Genomic DNA, 13487 nt, shown 5'->3' on the forward strand with positions numbered 1-13487 from the left:
TCTAAGATCTTGAAGGATTCCTCCAAAAAACCTGAGATGATAGTAGAGCCTGTATCCATAGACATGGCTGTAGAATAGACTTGTATTACAAATAAATAATAATTCACTGCACACGACACATACAGCCTAGCTGACACACTAGTCCAGAGTTGAAAGGTGCTCAGGTCCCAGTGCTGGCTGACACACTACTAGTACAAGCAGCCTGCGAAGGTTGCCACAAAAGCCCAGAAGACTGAATAAAATTTATCAAGTGGTAGTCTCTTTAATCCGATTAACGGTAGACTGTCTCACAGCTAAACAGGTTTAATAACTCCTTTATTGGCTTTTTTTACATATGCATTTCGGATCAGTGTTATTACTCCTGATCCCTCCTCAGTGCTACAAAAACAAAGGTTTTATATTAACACAACTAATGCGAGTAAGAAACAATAAAAATTCCTAAAAAACCTTCTCCAGTACTTTTAAGTTCTTCATATACTCCCCAACACCCATACAGCACTCTCCGAGTGCTACAAAAACAAAGGTTACAGCACTCTCCGAGTTCTGAAACCTTTGTTTTTGTAGTACTGAGGAGGGATCAGGAGTGATAACACTGATCCGAAATGCATATGTAAAAAAAGCCAATAAAGAAGTTATTAAACCTGTTTAGCTGTGAGACAGTCTACCGTTAATCGGATTAAAGAGACTACCACTTGATAAACATAAAATACAGTTACTAAAGAAAATTTAATGAATAAAATTTGTTGATTAAAAAACTGCAGAGGTACTTAAAGTTCCTGTTTACCATCCTGATGGCAGATGTCTGAATGAATGTTCCTGCATTGTGGAGTTTCACAAATCCTGCACGATCGCCTGAATACCAGTCAAATGATCTTGCACACCAAAAGCATCTTGGATACCCTACAGTAGAGGGGATGTTGTCACGTGTAGGCCAAGCTAGCTTGGCCAGTAGAACAAGCTGGGCAGTCAGTTCTTCTCTACCATCTCATTGCTGTATTTTTGCCATGGCAAAACCCCTACACACAGGTAACAAGTGAGACAGAGGGGCTCCTCTTGGTGTTTCCTTACCTAATCTAAAAGTAGCAAAGGTGTCCAGCTTCCTCCTGTAGAAGTGATGGTAAACCGTGCTGTAAATCAAGTCCACACAAGATGGTCGCTGCAAGAGGTCTTCAACACTATGGCCAGGGAGGCCGAGATGGAGGCACACCAAGTGCCAAAACTTTGATAAATAAAAAGTGCCTAAAAGTTAGGCTTAGCAAAATTAAGCCCAACCACTCAGCTAACCCTAATATCAGTCAGATGTGTGCCATGTGATACGAGATGCACACGTTGAGAAATTATGGAAAAATGAGAAACTTGGACAGTTTTCCAATGTCCAATGTTTTAATGTACAGTACATTACAACATTGTCAGATAATTATTAACATAATTATAATTTAAAATGATAGCATTCTTTTCAGAAGACCCTGTACTTTTATTCACAAATCTCTATTAAAATCCAGAGTTCTTATTTAATATAAAAACAACTGATTATAATGTCTAAATTTTTATACAGGATTTGATAATTAAGTGAATACTCTACACATATTTAAAGGAAGTTTGTGTTAGAATGAAGTTTTAAATTTTGTTCAGAATAATGTCAAGAAATTACACACATTTTCATTTTCTAAAGTTGCTATTGAATTTATTTCAATTTTCTGCAAAAAATTGTTTTTGTCATGTTGCATTTAATATTTGTTGTATCCTTGAATCATATACTTTTAAGCTTCAGTATGATTAGGAACAAGAAATAGTCCTACAACTAACATTTTACAGACTAACAAGGATAGTTTAGTTTTGCTATTAGAATTGGTTGGCTGTTAAGAACTTACTGAATCACATATAAATTAAAAAGTTTTGTATAGTTATGCTAATTTATGTAAAGAATTATTTATTAAACGGGCAATCTTATATATTCATATTTTCAAAATAAAAAATTTAAATTTGTTTATAATTAATTTTGTATCTAATCAGTAAATATTTAAAATTTAATTTACAGATACCTTATACAATATGGGGTTTGTGGAACAACTAGCAGCATTGTTACATACCGAACATTCTCCAAGTCACGAATATGTAGTAGGTGCCTTATTGGCCTTAGTCACAAATAGCGAACAATGTAGAAACGAATGCCAGCGCTCCGACTTACGACTGAAAGAAGTACTCGAAACAAGAATAAAACTTCTGTCTGGTAAAGAAGAATTCAAAGAAGAATGGGAATATTGTCATCAGATATTGAACTTGGTTTTCTTCCAAGGAAATGATGGATCAGAGAGATGAAAAATTATTCATATTAATTTATTGAAAATATTTTTTTTTATATTATATTTCTTATCTGTTAACAAAACACAAAATTAAATGATTGTTGATTAATTGTTTGATTTAAATATTTTTGATTAAAATATAATAACTGTCAAAGAAGGAAATCTTTCAAGTGTTTTAATAACATATCAAGGGATTGATAAAACCATAGGAACTTTGAAATAAAATGAATATAAAAAATTAAATTAAAAAGTGAAAACGAGTTATTAAAGTAATTGTTGATTTATCTACCTTATCACAAATATAACTGACAATGAAATTATCAGTCTTAATATACATTTAATATTGTTTTTTAGTAACTTAGAAATAGATCTTCCTTTGTTAAATGGTATTTACTTGAATGAAGAAATCATTTTTTTAGATTGTTAGTCTGTTGTTAATTAATAAAATTGTTTTTAATTTTTTAAAATACCTTTTTTATTGGAAATATATTCCAAAATTCAGTAAGCTCTTGAATTAAGATGTATATTTAGTTTTAGAAATCACACTTATCTTAACATTTTCAAATACACCCTGTATGCTGTATGTATGTATATGTACATATATATATATATCAGTACAGCGGTTACAAACTTTCAGGAGATATAGAGTACACCTAGACAATGGGAAATCACATAGCAATGCATGGTCAGAAACGCTTTCCTGGTGCGGTAGTGATGACACAAAACACAAGAAAGGAAGGACATGAACAGAGTGAGAAAACATGTTTATTATTCTTAGTACAGCAAAAATCAAAGAAGGTGTTCAAAATTATGACCCTGGGCGGTGATGCAGGCCTCACATCTCCAGCACAGTGAAGATCTAACGTTGTTGAAAATACCAGGCGTGTCCTGGACTTCCCCAGCAGCTGCCACGATGCGTGCAACAAGTTCCTCGGCACTTAACAGGAGTTTTGTGCACCAGTGCCTTGACAATCGCGTACACCAGCCAAAGACGTCCCAGCATTTTTGCTGTTACTAAGAATAATAAACGTTTTCTCACCCTGTTCGTGTCCTTCCTTTCTTGTGTTTTGTGTCGTTGCTACCACGCCAGGAAAGCGTTTCCGACATGCATTGGTATGTGATTTCCCATCATCTAGATCAGCGATTCTCAACCTTCTTAGCTCCACGACCCCCTAAATAGTAAGTATAAATAAAATTAATATTTTGCGACCCCCACCCAAAGGAATAATAACATTAAGCCTTACTATTACTAATTACTATTACCCACCTGAGAGGATATTTCTCTATGGTCAATATTTCTATTTTTTCATAAGTGGAGCAAAAACATAAACCTGATTAACAGTGATGTCATTGCATTAAGACAAGATGTTTCGTCATAAAGCAATGATGTCGCCACTGACGAGATTGATTCTGTTCGTGCTCAAAAAAATTTTTAAAGGCATTAGACATGCCAAACAATGGATATGATCTGTTATCCAAAGGGACAAAATATGAGATGTGCTGAAATTAGTCTCGTTAGCTTGCAGAGAGATTAGGATATATATAATTTCACAATCAATAACTTGGAAATTTCACTTTTGAATTAAAATTTTATCATCATCTATGTATTACAAAAGATTAATTGGCAATTAAAAGCATTAAGATCCACCAATTTCTCATAAACGGTCTTGCAGTAAAGTCTGTTGGAACCAATTGTGGACAATTTTGATTGTATTACTGTATTCTTAATTTCGTACATTTGTGTGTGGCTTCGAGTTTGAAATGCCTTATGTAAGAGGAAGGAAGAGGGTTTAGGAATAAACTTCGGACTTTTAGATGTCAGATTTGTTTTGTAATTGAGAGTGCAGAGCAATTGCTATAAGGAATCTTTTAAGGTTATTCTCTCCATTACGAGCAATGTATTGTCTTTGTTCCATAATTTTGAGTTTAAAACCCCTAGTTTAACACTCCTAAATGATATATATATATATATATATATATATATGTTTTTGCCACAAAAAAAAAAGCTATGAAGCAGACCAGAAATTAAGTAACAAAATAAGCAACCTCAAGATTGTCTTTTAATTTGTTTTTATTTAGGATTTCTCAGGTGCAATAAATATATAATCTTAATTCAATTATAGCTTAAAATGAAATTAATAACAGATTTGGTGCTTAAACTAATATGTAGAAACACATCCACTTTATTAACAGATTCACTTGTTATTTCCTCTACAAAACTAAATTAATATGTTTAATAACTTTTAAGTTAGAAGAAAATCTGCATGAACAATAGAGACTCTTTTTTTATTCGATTAGAATGCAGGATTATAGAACACAAAAGTGAAGTATTTTGCTGAAATTGATGTTTATGATTTAATAGTAAATTTATATAATTGCTCGTGTTATTGTCTGAATTGATATCCTGGTGATAAAATAATTTCTTAAGCAGATATAATTAGGAAAGAAGCTTTGTTAACAATTCATAATTTAATTTTATTATAGACAGCATTGTCACAACTTTAAAATTTCAACAAGGTAGTAATAATTGTTTTATAAATAATTATATCTCTGCATAAAGTATATATACAGCATGGGTAAACTTTCTTATGAATGATTCCAACAATAGATTGCGATGCGCCTTAATTGTCTTCCCCCGAATCCTGGTCTTCGTAGGTCCGAGAGCAACTTATTCCGCGAATGTGCACGTACTGGACCATCTTCTCCTCGTTGCGTGTGGTGCCATCTTCCCAGAGGGAACAGGAAAACAGACTTTCCACCTCTTCTAGAGTCTTCCCCTTCGTTTCCGGAAGAAAGAGGAAGAATACCACCCAACCCACAACCGCAAATCCCACGTACAGATAAAAGGTGCCTGAGAGCAAAACGGGCCTTTAATTATTATTATTTTTTAGCATTACTAAATCAAAGGAAACTTGGCCCTCTTACCGTATTTTGTGATGGCTTGGGTGAGAGTGAGAAACGTCATGGACACCAACAAATTAAACATCCAGTTCACCGAAGTGGCCAATGCATAACAAGTGCTTCTGGCCCACAGTGGGTAGATTTCAGAATTTATGGTCCAAGGCATTGGACCCATGCCTATGAAAGGAAAAAGATTTATTTTATTTTAGAAAAAAATAGAAATTTCTTAAGAAGATTTTCTCATTAATTATTATCATCAAACATTTAAGACAAAGTCTCATAGAACAATTTTGAATAGAAAATTAAGAAAATATTTCAGATTCTTAAGGATTTCCAATAATTTGCATGAAGAGACAGAAAGTTGATACAGAAATGATCTCAGATTTTCTGATACCTAAATACAAGTAAGGAGTCTGCAAACGTCTTAAACAAATAGCTCACTAATACTAATTTTGAGAATTTAAATCCAAACAAAAACCAATCACCCACTATAGTTAATTGGGCTAATTAAATGCTATTGTTAATCATTAACTATTAAGTAATTTGGTACTAAACATAAGTATTAGGCACCATCTCTATCATAATTATTAAATTTAATAAATTATTAATTAATTTAGAATATTCCGGAAGAAAAAAAATTGGCCAGGAACAAGACAACCTGCAGATGCATTGCCAGTTATGCTACCTGGACCCTGAGTGATTCTTTGCTTCCAGACATTTAATTATTGATATAACCATTGATGGTTACTTGTGGTGCCAACTGGGGGCCCATGGCCTGTATAATCACCCACTAAGGCACTCACTATTGCTTTACCCTGGCACAGTTTATATATGTATATATACACCAAACAAAAACATGAGATGTAAAAAGTTGCACCAAGTAAAAACTTGTGGCAATTTAGATGACAGTTTTTCTTTGGTATAGATAAGCTTGGCACTTGAAAGTAAAATGTAGAAAAAATAACACAGGTAAAAATCTTGTGGGTACTGCTTTGAAGTGCCAAGCTTATCTTTACCAAAGAAAAACTCCTAAGAAAAATTTTGACTGATATCTAAATTGTCATAACCAAAAATCATCTGAGACATATGTCTTGATGTAATAATACAATTATTAAGTTTTTAAGATGACAACATACAGTTCGGACAGCGCTCGGTGACCTCCAACAAAACGCTTGCAATATTCATTTTGGTTGGCACCAACCAATGCACTACCAACCAAATACTTTTGATACAGTTTAGAAAAATCATTATAAAAGGTTTTAATTTGCATACATTTGAGCTTCTGTTATTCTGGATAACATTTTGAATGAAAATAATTGGTTAAATTCAATTTTATCTTTATAAGCATAAAATTAATTAGGTCAAAGTTTACAGAGGTTTTCCATAGAGCTATCAACTTGAAAGTTTTGCCAGCACCTCACCAATAACAAGAGAGGCTTAAGTTTAAAATTTGAGCTTACTAGACCCAGTAGTTTTTCTCTGAATGTCTGCAATGTCAGATGAAGAAAAAGGAAAAAACTGCCAAAAATTTGTTTTGCACTTTTCAATTGCTTATATTTTGGCAACTGCTTTATAGAAAATCTTGAAATTTTGCACTACCTAAGAAAACAATAGAGAGGTTGGGGCCAATGTTTTCATTGTGAAAACGTGAACGTCGGACATTCAGCACCACCATCCTGTAAGTCTAGAAGTTTGACGATGGCATTTGGAACGTCGAGCATAATTCCACTGACAATCAAAACACCATTGTCCAACTTCTAGACTTAGAGATGGCGATGCTGAACGTCTGACGTTCACGTTTTTGCGATGAAAATGTTGGCTGCAACATCTCTAATTATCTTTAGTATTACTTCAAGTGTTTAGGGGCGGAGAAATCGACTCCCAAAAATCAGTAACGCCGATTTCTGTATATATAGTCAGTTGGTGACTCTCAACAAATAGAAAAAAATCAACTCTTCAATTATAGAAACAAAGTCAAAAGGATTAAATTTGTACAGTGAAACCTCACTTAACAAGCCCCTTGCACAATGAGTATTTTGCATAATGAGCAAAACAAATTGTAAAAATTTGCCTCGCTTAACAAGCGACAAGGAGAGGGGGAAGTCCCAAATTGTGCGCATGCAGCATGCTCCATCAGTCTGTGTTTAGCACTCGTTCCGCTAGCATCTTAGTATCGCTTGCAATCACATATTTTTCCAAACTTGTGTTCACACATATTACTTATAAACAACAACCAAAGCCCGTTATATAATAAATATGCCAAACGATATGCTAAATTCTTGGGTCATTAAATGTAATGACCGATGCCAAATTAAATTTTAGAAATGTTTGAATTAAAAATTAACTATTTATAATTATTAAATTTAATACGAGATGGAGACATACCTGCCTACCTCTAGTCAAATTAATTAATTCCTAATATTTAATTATAGCCTTTACATAACCCAAGAATTTGGCATATCGTTTGTAGTGTTTATCAAACATATTAGCTGTGGTTTTTTTTTGTTTCTGCAACTCAAATTCTCATTCCAAGTTGGTTCATTCCACGCTAGAAGAAAAGATGACGACAATTCATGCTCCTTAACAGTGTATATTGTACAATTTATTTTGAATAAACATTATACGAAAAACATTTGAGCATTTTTTTGGCATGCAACGCATTATCGTATTTTACATTAATTTCTATGGGAAAAATTGTTTCGCTTAACGAGTGTTTCATGTTACAAGTAAGACTCTGGAACAAATTATGCTCATTAAGCAAGGTTCCACTGTATTTTATAACAAACACACTCAATAACCTTGAAAATGCAGCAAAAATTTAATAACTAAAATGTTTTTGGACATTTTTAACAACCTTCTTCAAGTAGAATACATAATGGAATGCTACAATAGTAGTTTGTATTCTAGATTATTGTCCAAATTCAAATTTTTATCATCTGAACATTAAAATATTGTAAAATGAATGCATAAATTCAAAAATATTCAAAACTGATAAAATATTACTAGTGCAATATTGTAATTATTACAAATTACGAGTTTACTTTTAGGCACAGCACAAGCATCACCTGTAGAATTTTATTTACATAAAGTTTAGTTCTGAATTTGTATATTAAATTTAACCTCCTAATCACATTCTTCCTCTGCTTTGGTTTCCCTTATTGGAGGGGACCAACCTGAGGAACCTGGTGACATTTCCTTCCTCTGCATATAAGATGACATCGAGGAAAGAATAAGTTAAGAGGGACTTTGTAAGGATGGCCATTTAATGTTCTATTCACTTTCTCCCTTTGACTCAATTTTGTCAATGTGATAAATTGAATTTGTGTTTCTGGGGAAAGCATAATTTAAATTTATCATCAGGTTTGTCAGCATACGTTCTGTACACTGACAAACCTGATAATGAATTCAATGTTTTAAAATTTATATTTTTACTAATGTTATTAAAAATTGGTCCAATAAAATCTATAGTGGGAATTTTGTTTTACAGAGATTTGTGGAAGACATCTTACTATGCCTGCAGACAAAAATTTTGGCAGCTTCTGGAAACAAAATTTGTCAACTGCCAACTATGTGATGGGAATATAAAAGCATCCGACATTTGGTCGGTTATTCTTCTACATTAGCAAAATCTTTACTGCATCTATATACAAGAGATCATTTATATACAAGAGATCAAAAATCAGATCTACATACATGAGATCTCCCAGAGAAAAACATTTTACATTATCAATTAATAATAATAAAACAATACTTGTGCTACAAAGCTCAAACTATAGACTAGTATGCAATTATCTTTAACTGGCTGGAGGAATCATTTAGCTGATTGATCAACCAGCTAAACTGGATAGAGAACAAAAATGCAACAAGTATTTTAAAAAGATTTCTTTCAGAAATGCCTGTTCTCGATGTGCACACTATCCAATACAAAATATTGGAAACCAGAATAAATTAAATATGAACGAATACAATGTAATGTATAAAGCATAAAGGGATAAATATGCCTGTCACAATTTCATCATTTATAGCATTTGATGAAATTGTGTCAGACTAAATTTTTTCCTTGTTTTCTTATACTGTATTCATTACTGTAACTTAAATTTTTCTGTAAAAAAAAACACTTATTAGATAAGTTCCTGTTTACAGAAGTGATATCTAAAGTAAAACTGGTTCACTCGGTAAAATACCCACTTACCTGGAGCAAAGAAAAACAAATAGAGGAATAAGCCCAAGAGCATCAACCAAGAATAATTAGAGGGACACCAATCGTAGGCCCAGACGTCTTCTTTGGTGTGGTTGAAGCAACTTCCCGCATACGAACTGTCCGTCTTGTTTTTGTTCACTTGAAGACAGGTGCCATTGGTAAAATCCGAAGATGGAAAGCAATAACCGCATTCCTTCAACAGAGTGCATTCACTGCAGGTTCTAAGAATGAAAAACTATAATTAAAAAGTAATTAATTTTTATTTCATAAAATCTTGTTAAAAAACAATGCAACAATTTAATTAACTTTTTAACAAATTTTGACAAAGTCTAAGTCTAATTTTGCTACAAATTTTATTTGTTGTTCTATTTAACTCTTCCTTTCAATCTTTTTTCTTTGAATTTACAGACACTTCAAATAAAATTAACTCACGTGGCATTGAAACACTGCACGTTAGTGTCGTATATGTTGTGATTGAATATTCTTGGACTCTTTGCAGCTGTTATGTGGAATCCAATAGCCAACAAGAGAAGGCTAAAGATGACACCTTAAAGACAGTAACACAATCTTACTACTAAAGAAAATAGTATAATTGTTATTAGATTAATAAAATATAATTTGAGAACTGTAAATGATCATGCCTAAGTGCATAATAATGTTAATAATTAGAAAATGTAATTTCAGATGGAAAAAAATGGTTTGGAATGGATTCAAACCAATGACTCAAGACCAATGTCCAACATATGAGCAGGTTATGTAGCCAGTTATGCTGTCAGAACCAACTATTGGATTTTATTGGGTACTGTCTCTATGCCACATGGCAATTGCATCTGCTTCTAGTAATTAATTTCTATCTCAACAATTAGAAGTATACAAGGATTGCTCATGTATACATTGTTATTGTACAGGATAAAGCAGTGGTTTCCAAAGTGGGCGCTACTGCCACCTTGGAGTAGTGTGTAAATTCTAGGTGATAAAATAAAGCAAGGGAGAGACAGGGTTCTGATCAAATGGTAACATAGGTGAGGGTAGGGGTCATTGGCTGGCAACCTTTCCTTTTCCTCCATTAAAACGAGTAAGAAGAAACATTGCATTTAATAGTTTCTAGAAATGGAGAACAATGTACAATAAGGACATAAAGTGTGAAGTTCATAGAAAAAGTTTTCTAAGAATATTTCCTAGCCTTTCTCACACAAGGGAAAACAGGTTTGGGGCAGTGGGTATAAGTTTATGAAATCAAAAGGGTGGTGGCTCAAAAATGTTTGGGAATCACCGGGATAATGCAACCTAACTTGTAATTGCTGATTTTTTTTAGAGAAATGCTTCCTGTGAAAACTTTTCTATGGAAGACTGGACTCTATTTAGGTGTTAGAGACATGAAAATCCAAAGAAGTTCAGTGTGGCCAATACATTGGTCAAGTACAAACCCGGGACCAACTATCAAGTCCACTTGGCCATTTATGGTTCTTATATAGGGTGGGACAGAAAGGACAGACTTTTTGAAATGGTAGAACTTGCGACCAGGTGGAGTGACAGATATGTGGCAGGTAACGTGAAAGCAGTGAGGTCTTAGCATTGTCTTTTCAGTTAAAGGCATGGAGCTGTGGATGATAGAACGCTGTGTGTTACGACTGAGGAAACAGTTGTATGCAAAGGGGATCACTCAGGTTGTACACATCTGATGGGAATACATTTCCACATCCTTGAGTACAATGGAAACGTATTCCCATCAGACATGGGTGGTTTCAACAGGATGGGATAATGGGCCACACAGCTAGAACATCAATTGACATTATTTGTCATCTCTTCCCTGGCTGCCTCATTTTCAAATTTGGTGACATTCATTGGCCTCCTCGTATCCATGTGTGATTATTTCTTGTGGGGACACCTCAAGGCACATGTATACAAGCATAAGCCCATTCTTTGCAAGAACTGAAGCAAGCTATTCGCGTGGAAGTTGCCAAAATCGCCTCCAGAAATGCATTACTGATAACAGACATCACATGGAAGATGTCGTTTTCCACACTTGATTCTGTGAAATGCTATTTCAATACAAACTCACCTCTTCAAACAAATATCTTTTGTAGTAACAATTACAGATGGACGTTTTTTTAAAAAATCACAACATCCTTTCTGCCCCACCCTGTATATGCATTATACACTGCATTTAATTCTAATATCCTCCTAATAAATGTTGCACAAATATTTCCTTTTTTTAAAGAAAAACATTAAACTGTAGGGGTAATTATTATTGTTAAATATGTTTTAAAAGTTTTTGTACTTATTTTAAAATTTATTCTCTAAATTATGGAAAGCAAAATTATTAGTGTATATTTTAGAATGAACAATTTCTCTACCTGCCAAGCTTCCAAGCGTAAGCAACCTTCTTCCCCACTTCTCAACAAGCAACAGACCAATGAATGTGCAGGCAAAATTCACGGATGCCGTGGCAGAGGCCAGCCAAATGGCCTGAGACGGATCGTTGTAACCTGCCATCTGAATTATTGTTGCACTGTAATACCTGAAATGTCACATAAAACAAAGTATAATTTGAACAAATATGCTTAACATGATAAGTTCTACATTATTTTATTGTTAAACAATATCCAGAACAACATACAACTTAAAGATATTAATTTTTATGAGAAACTACTCCAAATTCCTTAGAATTATAAGAACAGAAATATGCTTTATTGGAACAGATAATACGAGGGTCATTGTAAAAGAAAAGAATGTTTTGATTTGACGAGCTGCACAGTCTCCCACCACCCCCGACTGCCACGTCATGGACCTTCCCATTCCTTCTTGCCAGTCTGATGTTAGTAGCAAGCCACAATGGTCATTTACTGTTTATAGTGTGACTTTGAAATGTGTGACAAAATAAAAATCCTGCCAAGTGAGAGGTTCGTAGTGTAATACGCTTTGAATGAGCCAACTTTCTGGCACAAAACATAATGTCTAATCCTGATACTCCTGCTTACAATCTCATTCCTAAGTCAAGACTTAAATACCTTATCTGAGACAATGCCTTGGAGACCTAGCAGCTGAATTGGGATGAGATCCCACAACAGCACATAACAAGAAGTTTTATCCCAAGGAACATGTTCACAGCAAAAGGATTCAACCCACACATGATTTAGCCCAATTTTTGACAGAACACGGGCACTTTTGTGTTTACCTGAAAACGTTTCACCACTAATTCTTACTGTTGTCAGCTCTGTGGGGTGCAGGACAGTGTCATGCACTATTTATACAACTGTCCTATGCTGGATGACATCGGGCATCAGTGCATGGAGCATGCCAATATGAACAATATAGACTGGCCAGTAAAGCCTGATCTTTTTCTTACAAAGCAACTGCAACTTTTAACTTGTTAAAAGAATTTGTTTCACTCTACTCTATTAGATGTGGGATTCATTGAACTGCTCTCTAGTGATCTGATTCACTCTAGCCTTGGTGCCAATGTATATACATGCATTGCTCTACTATAACAGCATGTAGACTTTGGTGTACATGCTGTTATAGTAGTGTTACTTTATAGTTTAAAAATTAAATAAAAGAATATTTTTATTCTTATTTCCATTTATTTTATATTTCTTATTCATTTATTTTATTTTATTTTCCCTTTTCTCTACCATTATATTATTATATCCCTTGTATGACTAACAGCATGTATTTACTATGTATTTTTATGTATTTCTGACTGGCTGTGCTTGGCGGTGTCACACAATATAGATTATTTTGACTGACTGACTGTAATACACTTTTTGAATGTGAAAAAGTTTACCCTATCAAAATTTATAGACAGATAACTGAGGTTTATGGTAATGTGATGAATGCAGCTTCAGTTTGAAAATAGTGCATCATGTTTAATGGCAGGCAAACAAATATTCATGATGAAGAATGCTCTGGCCAACTTTCAGTTGTGACTGACAAACTCAAATCAAGGATTGAGGAAAAAATTCAACAGGATAGATGTTTCGCTATAGATGGACTCAGTTCATTCTTTCCTAAAATTTCAAGAACAATTCTTTTTTGGCATTGTTAGTGGTGATTTGGAGAAAAAAAAGTGTGGGTTCCTT

The 13487-nt window shown here is 33.8% G+C and overlaps 2 protein-coding genes across 4 annotated transcripts in view; one reads left to right on the plus strand and one right to left on the minus strand.

Annotated features, from left to right (window-relative positions):
• Positions 1-2721, plus strand: part of LOC136975658 (hsp70-binding protein 1) — a 39507-nt gene extending 36786 nt beyond the window's left edge. For both annotated transcript variants that reach the window (XM_067270761.1, XM_067270760.1), the window contains exon 5: positions 2039-2721. In XM_067270761.1, coding sequence (XP_067126862.1) covers positions 2039-2319 — 281 coding nt within the window. In that variant the 3' untranslated portion in view covers positions 2320-2721. The remainder of the gene's footprint in view (positions 1-2038) is intronic.
• A 2032-nt stretch (positions 2722-4753) lies between these two features.
• The window catches only part of LOC136975623 (proton myo-inositol cotransporter-like), a 49806-nt gene continuing 41072 nt past the window's right edge, over positions 4754-13487 (minus strand). For both annotated transcript variants that reach the window (XM_067270690.1, XM_067270691.1), the window contains exons 6-10: positions 11763-11926; positions 9838-9952; positions 9397-9626; positions 5229-5381; positions 4754-5154 (exon numbers count right to left, since the gene is read on the minus strand). In XM_067270690.1, the coding sequence (XP_067126791.1) occupies positions 4925-5154; positions 5229-5381; positions 9397-9626; positions 9838-9952; positions 11763-11926 (892 nt within the window). In that variant the 3' untranslated portion in view covers positions 4754-4924. The remainder of the gene's footprint in view (positions 5155-5228; positions 5382-9396; positions 9627-9837; positions 9953-11762; positions 11927-13487) is intronic.

This window comes from Centruroides vittatus, unplaced genomic scaffold, assembly GCF_030686945.1.
Source record: "Centruroides vittatus isolate TY-2023 unplaced genomic scaffold, ASM3068694v2 contig_377, whole genome shotgun sequence".
In the NCBI taxonomy this organism is placed as follows: Eukaryota; Metazoa; Arthropoda; class Arachnida; order Scorpiones; family Buthidae; genus Centruroides; species Centruroides vittatus.